Below are 21,928 nucleotides of genomic sequence, written 5' to 3' on the forward strand. Positions count from 1 at the left end.
TATCCTGAGAAGCACCGCTGAATGTAATTCTGTATTCATAAAAATGTGCCTTTGCTGATGTGAGATGTGAGTATTGTATAAATATTGAATTTTTAGCCACCTAAAAGTTTTAGCTCATGACCTAAGCTCTTGGTCCTGGATGCTCTGAAAATCCATTTGTTTTATGACAAGATTTTAGGGAGAGGGGTTAGCTGCCACCCATTAGATAAAAAAATGGGGTTGTGACTAATTTATGAATTTTATTGAAACACAGTTCTGTTTTAGGTAACAAATTCTATAATTTCAGTAGGGAGAAGTAAGTTAGAAATATAGATATCCAAAATCTTAGATTAGTGGTCATGCATATCTTCATTAGAAATAATTCTTTAGGGACACTGAAAGACTTTGATCTAGTAACATTTAACTCAAAATTTTCTGTTTCAAATGTACTGGATACAAATCAAGCAGTTTTGTGCTGGTGGTAAGCAAACACAAGGAACTCAAAGAGAATTCATTTCTCTTTATAAGCAAAGCATTTGTGTACATGTATAGAAGTACAAAAGAAATGTGTATACCTATGGGGAATGGTGGGGGAATTTCTTTCCCACTTATAAGTGCTTGGATTTGATATCTATGACTATAAAATCTTTAATAAAATTAAATGAAGAAATTTTATTATTAAACTTTTAAATTCACTAACTGTCAGAGACACAGAGAGAGAGGGGGGGAGTTTACTCATCATTCAGTTTTAGATCATAATGCATAATGGCATAATGGCATAATGTCAGGGTATTTAGAATGGTTTACCCATCAGTAACTTTAATGTATATAAACATTTCAGCATAAAATAGTACAAGGTATTATTCAAGTGCTTGTTATTTGTTATCCTTTGGTTTTAGTTCCAACTTCTTAAAAGCTAAGACAGGTTGCTCTGCTTTGAGTTGTTCTCTCCTTCTCACATGCATACTAAGAAAACAATGGCCTGTTTCACGATAAGTCTGGGAAGATCCTTGGTGTATAGAATCACAGGAAAATGTACCTTTCCCCTAAAGTTTTTCCCAGCTCAGTGAGTGCAACGTAATTTCACTTTCAACTTCAAAATGAAAGAATAAATGTTTAATGTAAGAAAGGGGAAAAGAAACAAATAAAACAGAAGGAAGCCCCGGAGCTCTTGACTCTAGTTGCATATGTATCAAAAGATGGCCTAGTTGGCCATCACTGAAAAGAGAGGCCCATTGGACACGCAAACTTTATATGCCCCAGTACAGGGGAACGCCAGGGCCAAAAAGGGGGAGTGGGTGGGTAGGGGAGTGGGGGTGGGTGGGTATGGGGGACTTTTGGTATAGCATTGGAAATGTAAAGGAGCTAAATACCTAATAAAAAATGGAAAAAAAAAAAAAAACAGAAGGAAGCTTCGATAGTAAGAAAATACCAAAATCTTTAGAAAGTATAGAGAAAAAACAATCTCCTGAGGATCAGCACTATTGTTCATAAGCAAGAAAAGAATTCAGCAACAAAAGCATTTTTCCAAATCGTACCAGCAGATACTATACTCTGAAAACAAAGTTAGTAATGTTAGTATTCCTAAAAGTTGTGTATCAATACGGACAATTAATTCCACCTTTAAATTCAATGAAGAAAAAGTCCACACATGTTTTTGAGAAATGTAGCATGTATTTTCACTCTATGCTAATTATGGTTTATACAATTCCAACCAGATGGGTTTACATGCACGGTAGCTAATTCAGGCCAACTGTCTTCAAACATGTGCTCTGAACTGTAGGTAGACTTCATAGACCTCTAAGTGATCCCTGATCTTATTAAGAATATTTGTCATTCTCAAGTGTTAATGTGATAACTCAAGTGCGGTTGGATAGAGAACAGACTAGTTCACAAACAGTGCCGAAAGGAATACACATATTCTCGGGTGGTCTAGCCTTTCGGAAGTGTGTATATTGTTGTACATGATATAAGATCATCAGATTGGGGCTGAAGAGATAATTAACATGGATGATATGACTCTTGCATCAGTAAAGCTAGTTTTTTTAGACTGTTTCAATTGGCTTAGCTTAGTGTGAAAGAGTAAGCAAATTTTCACAGTATAGGAATCAGGTAAAAGCTTTAAAAAATATATGTCTTCTGATGCTTTGATACATGATCCTAAAGCTGTACTTTATGTAACTTGAACAAGGATGTTTAATGTATTTTGTTACATAAAACTAATATCAGAAGATACTTAAAGCCTGAAATATATTCTTTCCAAATAATTCCCATTTATTTATGAGCATAAATATGTTGCTTTTTTTAAGGCTAAGAATTTTAATTCACTAAATACATGGTAAAAATAAACAGTTCACTTATAAAATCAATAGTAGTAAATTTTCCAAAAACATCACATTAAATATAGTATGATTACATTATAAAAATATTATTTAGAAATAAACACACACACACACACTTCTCAAGACTTCTCGATAATACTACAGTTTTCTGGAAACATGAGTCTTTATCTCTGCCATTTGTAGAATATACTATAAGCAGAGACAAGTTCAGTGTTAAGTTCACAATGCTCAAAAGTCATTTTGAAAATACTGAAAACACGGTGCTTAAAATATTGGTTTTTTTTTTTTTTTTTTTTAGCAATTCTTTTTTTTTTAATTAGGCATTTTCCTCATTTACATTTTCAATGCTATCCCAAAAGTCCGCCATACCCACCCCCCCAATCTCCTACCCACCCACTCCCCCTTTTTGGCCCTGGCGTTCCCCTGTACTGGGGCATATACAGTTTGCAAATCCAATGGGCCTCTCTTTGCAGTGATGGCCGACTAGGCAATCTTTTGATACATATGCAGCTAGAGTCAAGAGCTCCGTGGTATTGGTTAGTTCATAATGTTGTTCCACCTATAGGGTTGCAGACCCCTTTAGCTCCTTGGGTAATTTCTCTAGCTCCTCCATTGGGGGCCGTGTGACCCATCCAATAGTTGACTGTGATCATCCACTTCTGTGTTTGCTAGGCCCCGGCATAGTCTCACAAGAGACAGCTATATCTGGGTCCTTTCAGCAAAATCTTGCTAGTGTATGCAATGGTGTCAGCATTTGGGAGCTGATTATGGGATGGATCCCTGCATATGGCAATCACTAGATGGTCCATCCTTTCGTCACAGCTCCAAATTTTGTCTCTGTGACTCCTTCAATGGGTGTTTTGTTTCCATCTCTAAGAAGGGACAAAGTGTCCACACTTTGGTGTTCGTTCTTCTTGAATTTCATGCGTTTAGCAAATTGTATCTTATATCTTGGGTATCCTAAGTTTCTGGGCTAATATCCACTTATCAGTGAGTACATATTGTGCGAGTTCCTTTGGTTTATTTGCTGAAAGGACCCTGATATAGCTGTCTCTTGTGAGACTATGCCGGGGCCTAGCAAACACAGAAGTGAATGCTCACAGTCAACTATTGGATGGATCACAGGGCCCCCAATGGAGGAGCTAGAGAAAGTACCCAAGGAGCTAAAGGGAACTGCAGCCCTATAGGTGGAACAACAATATGAACTAAGCAGTACCCCGGAGCTCTTGTCTCTAGCTGCATATGTATCAAAAGATGGCCTAGTCAGCCATCACTGGAAAAAAAAGGCCCATTGGTCATGCAAGCTTTATATGCCCCAGTACAGAGGAATGCCAGGGCCAAAAAGTGGGAGTGGGTGGGTAGGGGAATGAGAGGGAGGGTATGGGGGACTTTTGGGATAGCATTGGAAATGTAAATGAGGAAAATACCTAATTAAAAAAAAAGAAATAAACTCATTTTCTGCATGCAAAAAATATTGGTTTATTTATACCCAGGCAATTTAATATAATTTAGTTATTTTTTATGTTTTCATTAAAGTATTTACTTATAATTGTTGGCAATCATCACCATAGCTAATAACTGTTGTTTTTCATCCTTCATTGACATTAGGGAAATGATCTTTTTAACTTTTTAGACAATTTTATTATATATATATGTAATACATATATAATATATTTTTATTATATATAATATATATAATTTATATATAATATATATTTATTATATATAACATATATGAATGCTTTATCTGCATTGTATATATGTGCGTGCCTGGCACCTGTGAAAATCAGAGGAATACATCAGCTCTTCTAGCATCAGAGTTACAGATTGTTATAAGTCACCATATGGATGCTGGAAATGGAAGAGCAGGGCATCTGCAAGATAGCCAGTTCTCTTAACTCCAACCCAGAGAGCAATAACCACTTTTCATTTGAAATAGTTTTATTTTAATCATTTTAATTTATGCATATTAATATTTGGATGAGTAAGAAATAAACTTTATAGGAAATTATTATCTTCTATTTAGGACTCATGTATGAGCTGTCAGAGCTACAAATGAGTACATGGGCTTATCATGAGTCTTAGGGAATTATAGAAATGTACATTTTTTTGTAAACTTACACACTTGCACAAATTTTGATTTTAATAAAATGACTTTTAGTATTCACAAAGATTTAGTTTTCTATTCTAATAACTGAGGTTCTCTCCTTAGTCATACAGAATAAATGATCCTCCCCTATAGAAAATGCCTTAACACATTTATCATGCTTGCAGCTGCAGATAGTTTCTGTGATATTTGGAATCTGGGGACTTTTGAGAGGGTATGTAAATGCTAAAGCCCTGAGAAGAGGGGTGGATTGTTGGTTGTTGGCTGTTGTTAGTTGCTGTTGATTGTGGTTTATTAAGTAGTAGTGCACAAAAAAAAAGAAACAACAAGAAGAAATTAGATATCTGCCAGAGAAGATCAAACTTGCCCCAAGGACCTCAATGCCCCTAATCAGTAGGAAGAAGTCTAATGATATTGTTGCCTCCTTTCTGACCCTTGACATTATTAAGGGATCCCTTTCATTTCCTGTCTATCTTTTTATTCCCATTCTACTTAGGGTTATGTGGTTGAAAGTGTGGAAGAATAAGGGTAGAAAAGGGTAGAAGAAAGAAGAAATCAAAAAGTAGCCAAAAACAAGCTACATGTTATCCCATAGATGTTCATTCTTTTGTTAATAATCCAAGAAATTTTAAATCCTGTGTCTCACCTGCAAATTTATATCGAAGTTAAATGTGGTGAATACCTTCAAAAACAAAAACAAAAACAAAAACAAAAACAAAAACAAAAACTCCATAAAAGCTGTAGTAGTGCCTACTAGCTGTCATTGTAATGGCCTACTCTTCAAAAAGATGTTTGTTTCTTTTGGACATTGGGTCTATTTGAGTGGCTATACTCAGTGTACCCAAACCAGAAGAGATGAATAATCACAAAGGAATATAAGAAGTCAACCATCCAGGCTTGTGAGTTGAGGGTTTGCAACTTTCTGGGATGTCATTTGCATGAATTTCCTCCTGCATGAATGAATCTCCCTCCAGTAGGTTAGAAGCCTGATCTGCTTATATTTGAGTCACTTTCAGCAAGGTCTCAGAAACAGATTTAACTGGGAGGGGCAATAGCTCCCAGTGGTGTTTAGCAGAGATTAGCTGCTCAGATTAGCCACCTGCCAACTGATGATCTTCCTAGAATGAGGTGGAAGTAACATAGAGAGCATCTGTACAGGTCAAAGTTCAGGCATGAGAGTTGATGTCCCTGGAAAGTCAGGAAAATAGCCCGAAGACAAGGACCACTAATGATGTGTTAGCACAGGGAGGACTTGACACTGGGAATGAACTTCCTCTGGTTCATAGTTTGCATCCAGCTGTTAAAATCAAGGGACGTGGTCAGAGCTAGGATAAAATGAGTATTGAATTTGTATTCATCAGAAAACATACTTATACATTAGAGTAACTTATAAAAATCACTTAAAAATATGGGTTAAAATGCTACAATACCTATTTACTCTGTCACTATGCTTAAGGAAGTATGTGGTGGCCCTGATTTCACTTGACTGAGAGATATATTAATGGTCTATTAGTGAATGAAACCCATTTAATCTCACTGACTATGGAAACACAAATGAATAAGCTTAACAAAAGATCCAACAAAATTTTTAAAAAAATTAAGAGATTTGATATTAATAATCAAGTATTTATGTGAGTTTCATGACAAATAATTATTTCTACTAAATTTTTATTAGGTTTTTGTTATTTCTGGTAATATAATAAATCTATTCATATATGTTCAAAAATATAAAAATAATTTGTTTTCTTCTACTTTAATATTTCTAACAAAGAGTCAGCAACAAGGACAAGGTTAGCCTTCATAGTCATTTTATATTATTTCTGTGACCACTGGTCAATATATATGTCCTTATATTTTGAAGGTCTAATTTTCATCCTTAAAATATTGACCATGAAAACATCTCAACAGCATAGCAGTTATTGGCTTTAAAAACTGCAAATCAAGATTGTTACTCTTAAAAGAAAACATATTACTCTGGATGGGATGCTAATGTCATTAATCTACCTTCTAGAGTTGTTGAGCACAGGGGCTTTCTGGGAACTACTGCAAATATGAAGCACAGCCCAGCTATTGATGTTCTTGAGATAGCCTGGTAATCATATTCATTTAACATGTTTGAGTTCCTACTGCTTCATCCACAAATGAGATACCAGTTTTCCAAGCTGTGTTGTTGGGTTCAGACAACACAGTCTGGTTAAGACATCAAGCGAGTGTACATAACACAAGTATCTCTATAGCACATTAGTCAGGTCTGACTGACTCACCTGAGACCCAACAGCTGCACCAAACAGAGAAATTGAAAAACATGAACCCTGCTACTCTGTAGGGTGTTGTCTTCACTTGAGTTGGGTAGGGAATAGTCAATGTGTGGGTTTGGTAGGAAGGACGTCTCTAGACCCCAACTGGACCAGAGTTTCAAAGATGTAAAGCCTTCCCATAATCGTGAATTAATAACAAAGTCATAACCTGTAATTTTTAACTTTTTCACTCTAGTTTTAGCTGAGACATTTTAGTATCACTGAGAAGCTAGATAGAAGTATGAATAATCTAAATACGACCTTCCATACTTGGGGAATAGGAAAAATTACATATGACCAATGAGTTTTTTCATCAAGTTCAATCTTCCTCCATGGAGAAAATGATTGCAGTCTTAAACTTCAGATTCAAACTTAATGAAATCTTCTGTTGCCATATATATTTCAGACTCCACTAGAATGTACTAGTGGTTTGATTAATATGCTAAATTCAAATAAAATATTTACCAGTATTATAGACATCATTTCTGACCCTCTTAGAAGGTGTATTCTCAGCCATCCCATGAACATTAACTCATTTTCAAAAACAAAAGGAACATGCTACTCAAATTTAGGAGTATTCACAATTTTCTTCTGCTCCTGATGTTATTTTACCTGGTACTGCCATGAGAAATCTCATGAGGTCATGTCTCTTGAGTTACAGTCAAAAGAAACAATTTGAAAACCAGCCATTAAACACATTGTGCTTGACTTCTGAAGCAATTCCATAATGTTAATATTATTCTTGTCTTCTGCTTCAATATATGTACTGATTTTTATTTTATTTTTCATTTTAAGGGGGCATAATAGGCTGAAAGGAATAAATAGAGTGAGGGGAACAAGCTTGTATGACTAGACAATATTCCAGTAATTGCTCATCTAGAAACAACTAGAAGGTTGAAGTGAAGTTTAACAATTTATCACATCCAAGCATCAATGCTCCACAAAATTTATTTCTTTTAATTTGGGGCATTTCGTTTGTTTGTTGCTGACATTGTTTCATTATTCTGATCCTGATAGCAAGGGTGTTTGTGGAAATTAATGGTTGGCCTCTGTTGATGTCATTATCTTTACATCAGCACCTCACCAGGACATATTCTCATGCTTTCATCTACTGCTTAAGTAGTTTACCACTAAATATTTTAATGCACCTTCCAGAAACAGTAACTGTCTTTTTAGAGAGAGGAAACTGGTAGTATTGTCATATTTTAGAGAAGGGGTGGGTACAGTTCTTATATATATGAGAGATGATATAGGGAAGCAGCCCACATAGATATTACAATAAGTGTGGCTTATTACAAACTTATTACAATGAGTTTGCTTGTTTCTTTCTTTCATCATTGGTCTAAAACTCTCCTAAAATGGAGACCAGGAAGGCGGTCCTATGGCTTAACAAAAGGAACAGAGTGGAGAAGTGCATCAACAGGTGCATCATGGGATATAGTATTTAGATTATGCAGAGTGAAATACTACAGCCATTATTCTTGCTGGAAATAGCTGTGTGATCCTTATTGCTAAATTCACATATCAAGTTTGGTGATTCGTTTAGTGTTTCTGGTGTTACCCAAAAGCAAGAAATTAAACTCAATAGACTCCCCAGGCTGATTTTTTATGATTAAGTTATATCTTCAATTTTAAGAAAACTTTTGTAGTTACATTTTAATACATAGTGATATCAAAAGGGAAAGGCAAATTAGCCAGAGTTTTGTGGATTTCATTCCTGTTGAATGAAATGCATACTTGGCTAGATTATATTGCCTCAGAGGAAAATGATTCTTCAACAGTGTTTTCATTTCTCATATTCCTAAGCCTCCTTAAACTATTGAAGCAATTACATCATCTAACGTAGAACACTCAGGATTCACTACTCACAAATGCAGAAAAAAAAAACTGTTTTATTATGTTCAGTGTCTAGTTTATATAACCCTGTATCTTTAAATAATCTATATTTGTAAATGTAAGAGAAAAAAGAGCAAAAATACCTTCTTACTCATATTTTTAGCTTCATATAGCATGCCTTGTTGTTAAGTTGACTAAATTCCATCCTTGAACAGCTTGCTAAGTGTTAAGTAATTTGACTGTGCAAAATTATTTGTGTTTGTTTTTTTCCAGGAAATAATGTAACTCACTGGAACAAAAGTTTTGATTCACTTTTGTTGTTTTCTTTCTTTAGATTTTCTTTTCGGTTTGCATTGCTTTCTGGGGCGTAAGAAGCATAACACAACTCACCTCTGGCTCTTGGAAAAAGCCTTAATGCATACAGATCCACCGGTCCTGTCAGTTCTCCGTCCTGCATCACCATAGTACATCATCACAGAGAAAGAGTGGTATCTTACATGGTACCTACAAGAGCAACTTAGTTAATGAAAAATGAAAACATTTCTTTACCTATGCTGTTCACATTTGTTTTTCTGTTGAAATTACTATGAATTATTATTTTTATTTTGCTCTCACTAAAACCTATCCATATCCATTGAGGCTATATTCATTTCTCTCTGTGGCAATGAATAAGGAAAGGAAACAGGGGCATAAATTTGTTTAAAGAGTGAAAATTATGTTTGTCTTCTTGGTTTGATAGCTGATCCTTTAACATTTTTTAAAAGTATATACATAGATACATCTCTGTTGTATTTAAAATATATTGTTGTGTGTGTGAACCTGCATTTGCCTCTGCAAATCAGTCATCTATAGTGGGGCGTTACATAAACACACACCAACTATGTGAAAAAATATTAGAATGGAAAGAATCAATCTGTTCAACAGGTTCATCTGCAGTACATATTTCTACAATGTTGGGTTAGCATGTTGCAATTACATAAGGAGGACATCACAATTCATGCTGTTTCAAATACTGATAAAAATTATCTCAAAGAACTGACAAAGCTGGTATGCTTACACTGTTTAATAAGATATTAAAAGTGTTTTAAAATTATTGGTTATTTTATTTATTTACTATTCAGATGTTATATCCCCCTTCCCAGGTTTCCCCTCCTCAAACCCACTATCCCATCTCCCCTCTCCCTGCTTCTATGAGGGTGCTCCCCCGCCCCAACCAATCCTGCCTCACTGACCTGGCATTCCCCTATGTTGGGGCTTTGAGCCTTCAAAAGACCAAGAGCCTCCACTCCTATTGATGCCAGATTGAAGTCTTCTATATGTTTCTTTTGGAGAGAACTGACAGAGCTAAGAACTGAGCTCAGAAAAGGATTGAAAAAGTCTTTAAAAAAATAAGAATTGTTCTTTTCTGGCAATATTTATTGGACAATTTCAAGCGACAATTTTTGCAGTCCAAGTTAAAAGTGCTAATCTAAATTAATGACTTTCATTACTCTCAATTTATAGGCATCACTGAATTAAGGAGACTAAATGGTTGCTTCATTATACGTATTTCACTTAAGACTGCAAGGAAGAAACCTAGGAAGCTGTCCGAGAATAAGGCTGCAGGTGCTCGTGCACCCATGAGACCGGGTTAAAGTGTGTTTACTTTTCAAGCTGGAACAGCAGAGGAAGATTACCTTTGCATGATGAAAATATTAATTATATCTCAAGCATCAGAAGTGGGTTTGGCTTTGCTCCATTCATGTTTTTATACTTCTTAATTAAACACAGGAGTCACGCTGTTTCTGAAGTCCGGTGTAAATATTAATGCCGGTTGCAGTGCCTCACTTAACGGGCATGGCTGGCCTTCACAGGTATAAAGCTACCTTAAGGCAGGGAGCCCTCTGCTGGTATAAAATTATTCATGTACCATCAAAGTTCTTGAGCTGCATAGTATACATTGTAAAGAATCTCTATGCTATAGGTCGCATCATTAAATTACGGGAAGAAAAGAGTATTTTTATAGATTCTTTAATTTTTAATTAGCATGTCGAAATAGTTTTACGATGGAGAAAGAGACAGACAGACACACACAAACCCACGCTCATACTGAGAGAGAGAGGGGGGAGAGGTAGTTTAAAATGACTATAGCGATGAAAATAATTCATGTGCAACAGCATCCTTTGAAGAAACTCAAATGTATAACTCATGTTTTTTCATTATAATTTGGCTCATTTTATTTTTAGAAATACAGCTACTTTCAAGTTATAAATTTCCAAGCCTTTGAATATGGATATGGTTCCCAGATAGGTGATGTGCCCAGAGCTTCTCTGCATTAGATAGGACTTTTATTCACCTTCACCCTTGCTAATTTTCCAGGCCTACTTTCTCTGGCAAACACTAATGCATGGTGACAGGTCATGAAACTCTTAGTAATATCATAAATTGATCTTGAATGATTCCATGTAATTTATGCTGGCTCTTGACTGGAAGGACTTTAATTGTCCTTATTTCTCTCCCTCAAGAGAATAACACCAGAAATAGGGCTTGTCCATTACTCATTTTTGATGGAGAGATGTACTCTGCTTTTGCAATAATTACGAAGTCACTCAGTCCTGCTTATGTACCTAAAGAACTACAATAGCCATGTGTTTGTAGGGCAGAACTCCATTAGCAGTAGTTACTGGAACCTCTAAATGATTGCAGAAGCAAGTACTATGAAACCATTTTGCAGAAATCTGAAGAAGGTTAAATCAGTTACCCAATACCGCCATGGAACACACTAGGTGTCTCCTCTTCTTCTCCTTTTTTTTTTTTTTTTTGTTAATTCTCTGAATTCTAACAGCAAAGACTATGACACTTCTTCATGTCCTGTTACAAGATATTCAGAGAAAAACTCAACAATTACAGGCTCAGGAGTTCAGGAGCAGAGTATGTCATCACTCTCCAATTTGATGTTCCCACTTCAAAAAGATTAAAGGAGAATTCTGTGTAATAGTTGAGAAGGTTTATGTGTCCTGGGCTTTTAAACCTTGTACGATTGATGTCCTAATTAGCTTTCTTTTTCTGTGACAAAAAGCATTACCTAAAGCAACTTGGGGAGAAAAGGATTTACTTCATCTTACACTTCAGGGAACAGTCCATCACTGAGGGGAGGCAAGGTTGGAGCTGAAGCAAAAATCTGGCACAACAGTGTTTACCGGCTTGCTCTTCATGGCTCATCCAGCCTGCTTTGTTATGCAATAGAGTATGGGGTGCTAATTGGTAGCACTAAACACAGTGGACTGGGCCATCCTATATCAATTATCAGTCAAGAAAATCTCACAGCCCATACACTACAGGTAATCTGATAGAGACAATTCTTAACTTTGGCTCTTCGATCCAGGTGACCATGGCATGTATTATCCTGACACAAAAATATAACCAGGCCAATTGGTAGTGTACTATTATGCATTAGCTTGTTAGAGACATAAATAAATAAGTAAATAAGTAAATAAATAAATAAATAAATAAATTCACCCCTGTTCTTAGTCTGTTTTTTTTTTTTTTTTGCTAGAATTTTCCATTTGTTTCCCCTGCCATTAGTTAACTTATGATCATATTTGTTTAACCTCAACTAATTTTCAAAGGGCCATGCTATTTTGGGTATGTGATTCTGTAACTGTATTCAGAAACTCAACTAGCCAGTAAACTTAATGAACTCTCCTAATATCTGGGATTCCTAGCTTTTATTACTATTCATCAGTTTTCAAAATCTCCGTCTATTTTAACATATAATTTAACTGCTCAGTGAGGAAACTACAATAGAAATACTGATTCCTTAACATATAGTAAATAGTTTGGTCTAAAGTTAAGCAATCTACTAATGAAAACAGCAGTAACCAGACTCCATCTCTTTTTTTTCCACTACTCCCTATTTTCTGAAAAACACACATATAAGCCGAAAAAACACAGAGCACCTTAGCTTCCATAATCGTAAAGCACTGTTTATGTTAGGATTCTCAGCATCTCTCTGGGAGCAAAGGCTTCATATAAGCTTGCCTCTGAGGAAAGAGTCTGACAACATTGTATTCATGGTCAGAATACATATTTCCAAATCTCATCCTGCCCTCTCTTCTTTTCAATAGCATAGCAATGTAGTCTCTTTTCTCACCAAAGACAAAATCAAAAAGTTTACTCTCAAAGTAAGATCGTTTTCCATTGCAGTAGTAACTAAATACTCTCTAATTGGGTTTCATCTCAATTCCATGAGATAAAACCATTGCCTGAAACAGCTCAGGTGGCCGAGAACCTGAGCTGAGATAGGTAATCGCCTAGGAATAAAAACAAGTACTACTGTTCTGCTAAAGGAATGTTTAAATGAAATGACTCCTATCAATAATCTGCTATACCGATAAATCAGTGACGTATTTATCCATTTTCAGTAAGGCTTCTTCCTATAACACATGGGAATTAACCCAGAGACCTACATCTGGATAATTTCCAGAGAGTCAGTGACTTTGGAGAATGGGATATCTTCAACAAAACCCTCCTGTCAGAGCTCAAAAAGGTCTGTTAAAAAGGAGGCCGAAAGATTATAAGAGCCACAGATAATAGATGATTCCAAGGAAATAGTGTCTTCCAGACACAATTATGAGTGACACACATGTGAACTGACAGAGACTGTAGTGGCCTACAGGGGACAGGCTTAAGCCAGATGGGGTCCCAGTGCTAACTGGTGGAAATAAACATATTTGTTCAGTCCTAACATAGACAGTATCTCTAATTGCCATCTGCTTGCAATGAAAAAATAATGTTGTGCATTAGAGTCTCACTGAGCAGATTAACCCTGTTCAACAGTATATGACAGACACAAAATGAACTCATCGATATTATTGTAGACTTTTTGTCTCATGCTGCTTGTTTGGACATTTTTTTTGTGTTACTGATATTTTGTTGATATTTAAGACTTCTCATTTTGTTTTTATATTTGTGTGCATATGAGTTTTTGTTTGGACTTTTTGTTTATTTGTTTTCTCAAGTGAAGGAGAAAGAAGATTTGTTTGGACTTTTTGTTTATTTGTTTTCTCAAGTGAAGGAGAAAGAAGACATAGAATGGACCAGTAGACAGGTGGAGAGGCTCTCCGGAGGTTGTAAGATAGGACAAGGAAGATAAAGTATATGAAAAATAGCTTTAGTTAAAAGCAAACAAAATAAAATTTAAAAAATTAAAATAAAATCTTTTAAAATAAAAATGTAAATAACATGGCTCTGTCTTGTATGTTCTGTGTTTTGAAATTCCACTCCTCTTGAGCCATTTAGTACACACCTTCCAACAAATGCTAGCATCCAGACTCCATTATTTAATTATAGATAATTATATTGTGGTTATAACCACCTTACTTGGATATAATTTGGCACTTTACTATCACTAAGTACAAAGTTCCTGTCAGCATATATTTTTATTATTTATAACTGCACAAAAGAAACAGGGCTTATATTTTACACAATAATTATTTCTGTTCTCCTCCTCTCACAAACCCCCAACACCAGGGATCGAACCCTGGGATTCTGACATGCAAGGAAAGTGCTCTATCACTAAGTTACATCTCTGTCTCTTATGTAGAGATCTTTCTAAAAATGTAGATGTGTGAGGGAAATATTTATTCAACAACCCTATATTAGGTTTCAGAGCAGTGTATTTCAAAATTATCATTATGATAACATACTGAGCTTTTGTATATGCAGTCTAAAGTGTAGTAAGAGAGCACTTGTCTTCCTAAAATGTGCAAGGTACTACATTCTATTCCCAGAATATGAAAAGAAGGAAGGAAGTTCTTCCAGCTCTACGATTATGGGATAAAGAGAATTGCTGATATAGTAAGATCTTAACTTTGATAAATAGATGAATGCAATTAAGTAAGCATGAGGTTTAAGAATATCACAGGATGTAAATATCTTCATCTTTCTCAGTCAGCTGCTTGTTGGGCTTTTCAGAGGATGGCTATGCTAGGCTCCTGACCCAACCATTGGACTGAAATCGGAGACTGCTGTGGTAGAACTAGGGAAATTTTATAAGAAGCTGCAGAGGAAGTCTAACCCATAGGAAGACCAGCAGTCTCAACAATCTCAAACCCCTGAGATCCCTCAGATACCGAGCCACCAACCAGGCAGCATACACTATCTGGTCCAGATGCCCCTGACACATATACAGCAGAGGACTGCTTGGTCTGCTCTCAGTGAGAGAAGATGCTCCTAACCCTGGAGAGCCTTGAGGCCCCAGGGAGTGGAGAGGTCTTGCAGGAGTGGGAAACTTCCTCTTGGAGACAGGGAGAGGAGGAATTGGATGAGGAACTGTGAGTGGGCACACCAGGCAGGGGGTAACGACTGGACTGTAAAAAAGTAAGAATACAAAAGAAAATAAAAAGAAAGAAAAATGAAAGAAAAATGAAAGAAAGAAAGAAAGAAAGAAAGAAAGAAAGAGAGAGAGAAAAAGAGAGAGAGAGGGAGAGAAAGAAAGAAAGAAAGAAAGAAAGAAAGAAAGAAAGAAAGAAAGAAAGAAAAAGTGAGAGAGAAAGAAAAAAGTCATAGGAAAGGCACATCTAATACATCTATAAATATTTAAATGGCACGGACATTTTAACATGGAATTATTTTATATGTGCTTTTAAAGATATTAATCCTGAATGTTTTATAACAGGCAATGTTTTAGGAAGATGAGGAGTAATAAGCTATGTAATAGAGAGGGGCACATGGTTGAGAAATGTGACCACAGCTCTTGCTTCTGTCTGTATTCTGTAAATTAAGTGCCATTGATCGAGAGATTAAGCACATACTTCTTAGGTTTTATAAACCCTGTATAGTAGTTCCAGTTTTTGACAGAGTCTCTTGTATTAATGTAAGAGATTCATAAGCAGTGAAGTGTTCTCCATTTAACAGCATCTTAAATATAATAGATTTTCATATATAATGGTTTCTTCTAATTTTCCATCTAATCCAGACAAAATGCATCTAGAACCTGCCCTTAGTGCCCATAATGAATTTTAATTCATAGGGAAAAAAATAATACATGCTGTGACACTCTCAGTGTTTAAGGATGGCCAATTCTTCCTAAATGGGAGTTATAAAGAGACTCCAACAACAGCACCTGGCAGATAGGCGGCACTTACAAAAGCATTGCTGCCATTTGCAACTGTGTATAAGCCGAAAAAAAATTAATAAGCCACCAATTTTCATTGATGGCTCTCTCAAAATTAAAAATGCATACGTAGTAAACTATGTATTGAAAATGTTGATCAGTCAATGTGATTCCCAGTGTCATGAGGGGTTAATAATATCTGTTATTACAGAAAGTAGAGCTAGATGAGCCAAGAAGCAGCATGTGTGTTTTAAAAGTCTGCGATTTCATTAAGATGATCACATCTGCAGGACAAGATTTAACACAAGCAACTGCTGCAGGCACGTAGCACGAGGAAATGGATTTTTGGTCAGATTAAAAGATTCCTCTAGGTTCGTTTCACTTATTTAACAATTACAGCCTCCTACTGTGCAAACATAATTAAAGTCCTGGCTCCCAAAGCTGAAGTCCATAGAACAAATTAAAGGACCCTCAGCTGGTTTCACACAATGCAGCAAAAGAACAACCATTTAACCACCCACTGGAGTCATTTGTAATGGTGTTCATCACATCAAATATGAAACATCTATCACTATTGTTTGAATCACAGTTTAATAGAGAAAATCAAAACATTTTGTTGGTGGTGAGATGAATACAAATTCTGATGGATAACAGTATGGTAGAACAGAAGGTCAGGAAATCCAATACAAATATGTAGCACTGGGGGATGGGGAACGTAGAGTAGCCACTAGAAAGTCTCAGATGCCAGGGAAGGGAGAGGCTCCCATGACCCAAGTGGGATGACTTTAACAACAAAGGGGAGAGAGAACCTGTAGAGACCACCTCCAGTAAATGGACACAGCCCCCAGTTGAGGAACAGGGCCTCCCATCTATCTCAAAAATTTTAACCCAGAAATGTTCCTGTCCAAAAGAAAAACAGGAATAAAAAAATGCAACAAAGACTCAAGGAAAGGCCATACAGAAACTGCCCCACCTAGGGATCCATCTCATCTACAGGATACCAACCCTGAGGCTATTGCTGATACCAAGAAGCGCTTGTTGACAGAACCTGGTAAGGGTTCTACAAGCACCTGACCAATACAGATGTAGATACTCAAAGCCAACTATCAGACTGAGCCCAGGAGATGCCAATGGAAGAGTTAGGGAAAGGACTTAAAGAGCCGAAGGGGATTGCAACCCCATAGGAAGAACAATATCAATTAACCGAGTCACCCAATGAGTAAACCACCAACCAAAGAATACACATGGAGGGACCCAGGGCTCCAGACACATATGTAGCAGAGGATGGCCTTCAACGGGAGAAGAGGCCCTTGGTCCTGTGGAGGCTTGGTGTCCTAGAGTTGGGTGATGCTAGAGTGTTGAGTCTGGCATGGGTAAGTGGGTGCAGGAGCACACTCATAAAGGCACAGGGGAGGGAGTGAGGGGGATAAGATGCGGGGTTGTGGAAGGGTAACCAGGAATGGGGATATCATTTGAAATGTAAATGAACAAAATGATTCATTTTAAAAAAAGAAACTAGTGATATGTACATTGTTATATGTATGATTGTTGGTGTTCAAAGAGATACACAGGATAGTGAATTATCTAGAGAGGTATTTGTTAAAATAGCAGTAAAAAAGAAATGGAGTATAATTTCTGCCAGACAGTAGACCAAGTAGTGTATGATGTTTTAAGGAGACTTTGGTGCTGGAGATTGTATCATAGCTTTGCATATGCAAAAATGATACATGCCATAAAGAATAGTTATATAGGGGAACCTATGTTCTCTATCAGTAGTGGAATGTTTATGCAGGGTCTGCTAAATTATGTTGGAGCCTATTCAAGACTAAATGAAAATTCTTCCACAAATCTGAGTGAGCATAAACAATTTGTGAGGATGAAAGCTGTAGCTGATTTTTATACATTGAAAGTAAAACTCATACACAAGAAATATGAAAACTTATCCCTATGGAAATAGGAAAACATTGAACATAATAGAAACAAAATGTTATGTAAGATGTCATTCTTAAATTCAACTGGACAATATTTTTCTTTGTGAGGATTACACACACATAAGTACACATACATATATATAGTATCTGACTATTTGGATGGCTGTTTACCTTTTACAATAAATAAAATGAGGACAAAATTCTATCCATTACTATATTTTTCAAAACAAATTCAGTATTACCAAAATTTAAATATTCAAGTATGAAGATTTTCTCAACATTGTTTTGATCATATGATTATACATTTTTATATTTGGCAAAAAATGTTGAGGAAACCGTTTTGAGCTAACTGTTGTACAAATCTAACAATCCATAGATTTTAGTTAAATAAATGCAATTTTCTGTTTATATGAGTATGAGGGAAATTCTTTTCAGCAGTTTAGATGAACACTCTAGCTATATTTTTTCCATACTCTTCAGCATGGAGAGGTCTATTTTGAAGATCTAGTATCAGTTTCTAGCACTTAGGTTTTCTTATATGCTGATGATACCAATTTATTAAATAGATGAAATATTTTACAACCTTTACTAACTGAAAAAATTGATCTAGATCTGAAGAGATAACACAGTGTGTAAAACATTTTCTGTGTATTCCTGTCTTGGGTGTCTATATTGGAAAATGAGAGCTTAGTTCTCAAAGGTGTCCTCTGACTTTATCATATAGGTCATGTGTGTGCCCATTCCCCCCAAAGGACCCCACACACTAATAATATATTTTTAAACATCAATCAACTTCATGCAATCTACTTTATTAGCTTAAACCTTGGTTTATGTCTTAATCACAAAACAACGAAATTATGTAGTGTGAAATTTGATTCTGTAGTTACAAAATGGTATCCAACTGGGTTGATGGTCCTTGCTTTGGAGGCTAAGGTTTTTCTGCATCAGAATGCATATGAATCTTAGAGTTTAATGCATATGAGTTTAATTCAGATTTAAGAGAACTGACATTTCTGGTATCTGTCAACATCAATAGCTCCCATAGAATTATTACACCTTAAAATCTTTTAAAGGAAAAGGGCTGATTTAGTCCCAGATATTTAATAAGAAATCATATCCCATTGAGCTTGGTCTGAAATTTTCTTTCTCACTGTATTATACATATTTATAAGGTGTGGATTTTGTTTAATAGTTTCAACAAACCACCTGATTCTATGTACAAACAATTTCAAATAATTTTCCTCAAATAAACTATTTAAATAGTAACACATACAGCAAAAGACTCATTTTCTCCAAAATGGGTTTTGTTTAAGAATAGTGAATGTAAGGTTGTATTTAGACTTTCCTGATAAATTAGCTACTTAATTTTGAATCTAAACATAGAAAGTAGCTCAGAAATAATGATCACATGCTGCCACTTCTAAGTCTGATAGCCCATTGTCTTAAGATCTTCATTGGACAGGAAAATGAGATCCCATATCAATCATGTCTGTTGTCCTTTGTATTTCTGAGTCTGCAATGAGTTATTCATTCAAATTTCTTTCATTTTGTAAAGAAATTGCATTTAGTAGTCTAGGGAACTGTCTTGGTCAGTAAAATGTTTGTCATTTAATCAAGCATACCTGATTGAATGTCCACCGAAATGTTATAGCAGGGTATAAGCAGTATCTGTCTGTAACCCTAGCACTAGGGGGACAGTGGATTCCTGGAACTGGCTATATAGCTCAGTCTGGCTAAATTGGAAAACTATAAGGTTTATGAAAAGTCTGTCTCAAAAATGAAAATGGAGCATGACTGAGTAAGGTACCTAGCACAGACTGCTGGCCTCCTTGTGTCTGCAAATCCGTATGCATGAACACACCTATGTAGATAAGCATGTGAAGATACACACACACACACACACACACACACACACACAAAATTGCACGTGCATACACACACATTTGGACTTTCTATAATTTGTTATACCAGTAACGAATTAGTGATTTATAATCACTCATTATAATCAGTTAATGGGTCAATCTTAGGAAAATAAAAGATGAGAACAAGAAAATTATAATGCAAACCATTTTAATTTCCTTCTCCTAATGCAAAGTCTTAGCTCCATTTACCAACTCAATCCTTTGAAGACAAACATCCCTTTCTAAAGTCAGCTGTTACCTGCAGCCATTGAGAATAGAGGAGTACTGTCAATCTCTTCTATTCTCTGACTTCCTTCCTGGGACCTGTGCGTCTTATCTCATTTTCATCCCCTTTACTCTGCTCTATCTGCTATGCTTAGGTTACATTTATAGAAAATTTACTGTGCACTTCTTTCCATGCACTCATTTCACCACCACATTTTTATTTGCTGCTGGTACACATTGCCCTTTTATTCTTTTGTAGAGTGAAAAGGCTTGGAGAACTCCTCCACGGGCATTTCCTCTGCTATTAAAAATGAATAAACAGCCGCCCAGTTCATACGCAGCACTCGCAAAGCTTGAGAACACAGACTTCACAAACAACTCAGGAAATTCAGGTCATCTGCTCCATATGGTTGTAAGTAGCACCATGTAGTAGCAGGGAAGGTCTTGGGACACAAAAGGAAATTGCTTACTATATCAGGAAACATTCTTGTTTTTATTTCACTGTTAAATATGTGAGGTAAACACCATTTTCCTGAAAGTATAAGTATAATTTTTCAGAACCATAACCTATTGACATAAAAATGTAACAAAGAGACAATTTTTGGTATGGATACTCTCTGTGCTAGGACCTAGGAGAGGCCAAGATCATCTATAAAAAGGGGCTTAGTTTGGATATCTTGATAATTGAAATTTACGACCCTAATTCTGCATCCTCCAGAGGCTCTGGGTGGAATGGGAAAGGAAGTGGGGAGCTGCTGCTGCTGGGGAGAACATGGTCGCTGCACAAATGCTGGCTGCCTTACACTCAGCCAACAGTGATGCCGCTGTACTAGCTTTATCCAGATCTCTAATAGAAGGGAGCTTAGAATGTTTTACAAAATAAAAGCTATTCTCCTAAGTTATTTTCAAATGGTTGCTGTTGCCAATACCTATTAAGAAGAATCTGCAGACTTAGAAATGGTTTATTCATTTAGTTCCCTGCCATAATTTTTAACCAAATTAAATCTCAGTGAAGATATTTTTTTCTTCAATGCAATTTCACAACCCTCGGCAAACACACAGGCACACACTTGTGTGTGTGTGCATACACAGACACAGACACAAACACACAGGCACACACTTGTGTGTGTGTGCATACACAGACACAGACACACACAGAGAGAGAGAGAGAGAGACAGACAGAGACAGAGACAGAGACAGAGACAGAGGACAGAGACAGAGAGTTTCCAAGGAGAATTTTCTTTTTTGTTGTTTGACTTATTTTTGTTGTTGTTTCAAAGCTATATGCCATGGATTTACTTGTGTGTGTGTGTGGGGGGGGGGGGGTGAGGTGTGGGAGGGTCTTGTCTTCTGTTTCTTTTCACAAAGAGTTCCTGAGACCAAAAACTAGTTATTTTCTTGAAATATTTCTTCAGCATCTCATAGAATGCTGTCAATGGCAGAAGATTGATAAATATTAATGCTCTCTTTGCTAAAAACAATTTCTATAGCCCAAGGAAAAACTGAAACTTTCTCAGTATTGGCTAATGCTCAAGATAATAATTACCAGCTAATCTTAACTTGAAAGAGGGATTGTAGAAAGCCACGAGGGACAGACATCATCTAGCCTGAGCATGAAGATCCTTGATTACTCCCACAGAAGTCCATGTAGACTTGAGATTCTAGAAGCTGGAAACTGTGGAAAGAATTTCTGTACAGACTGTGGTGATGTGAAGGTTAGCCAAGGGCACAGCAGACTGTCCTTTCCTCTTTAAATCTGGGGCAGAACTGATCTTTCATTCTCTGAAGTTCATCTGCCTCACCTTCTGATTGTCCTGTCTCTGTGGCCACCAGCTTTATTCAGGGAGTAACCTTACTCAGGAGGCCTGAGAACAAGTTTGCAAGCAGGAATCAAAAGTATAGAAGCCGAAGCTAGAAAAATAGAGGATAATGGCAGTTAAGGTGCTACAGATGGAGAACAGGGAGAGCTATGGGAGGGCCTAGTAGGCTCTCAGCCTTAACCTTTGCCAGGTCAAGGTGAGGTGGATATAATACGACCTTAGAGTCCAGGAGCAATGTGTCCAACAATATGTTCTTGACTTCTCCTACATGACTGAGAAGGGGCAGAACTAGAACTGACAGAGCAAAGAGAGACCAAAGCCAAGTCTGCTACACAACCATCTCAGTCTCTCTCTTGCTCTTCCCCGGACTGCCTTCCCCCAGCTTCTTTCTCCT

The 21,928-nt window shown here is 36.5% G+C and overlaps 1 protein-coding gene across 1 annotated transcript in view; it reads left to right on the forward strand.

Annotated features, from left to right (window-relative positions):
- The window catches only part of Agmo (alkylglycerol monooxygenase), a 340,294-nt gene extending 330,910 nt beyond the window's left edge, over positions 1-9,384 (forward strand). Inside the window, exon 13 of the mRNA NM_178767.5 lies at positions 8,896-9,384. Within this exon, the coding sequence (NP_848882.2) occupies positions 8,896-8,976 (81 nt within the window). The 3' untranslated portion in view covers positions 8,977-9,384. The remainder of the gene's footprint in view (positions 1-8,895) is intronic.
- The last annotated feature ends 12,544 nt before the right edge of the window (positions 9,385-21,928 follow it).

This window comes from Mus musculus, chromosome 12, assembly GCF_000001635.26.
Source record: "Mus musculus strain C57BL/6J chromosome 12, GRCm38.p6 C57BL/6J".
Lineage (NCBI taxonomy): Eukaryota > Metazoa > Chordata > Mammalia > Rodentia > Muridae > Mus > Mus musculus.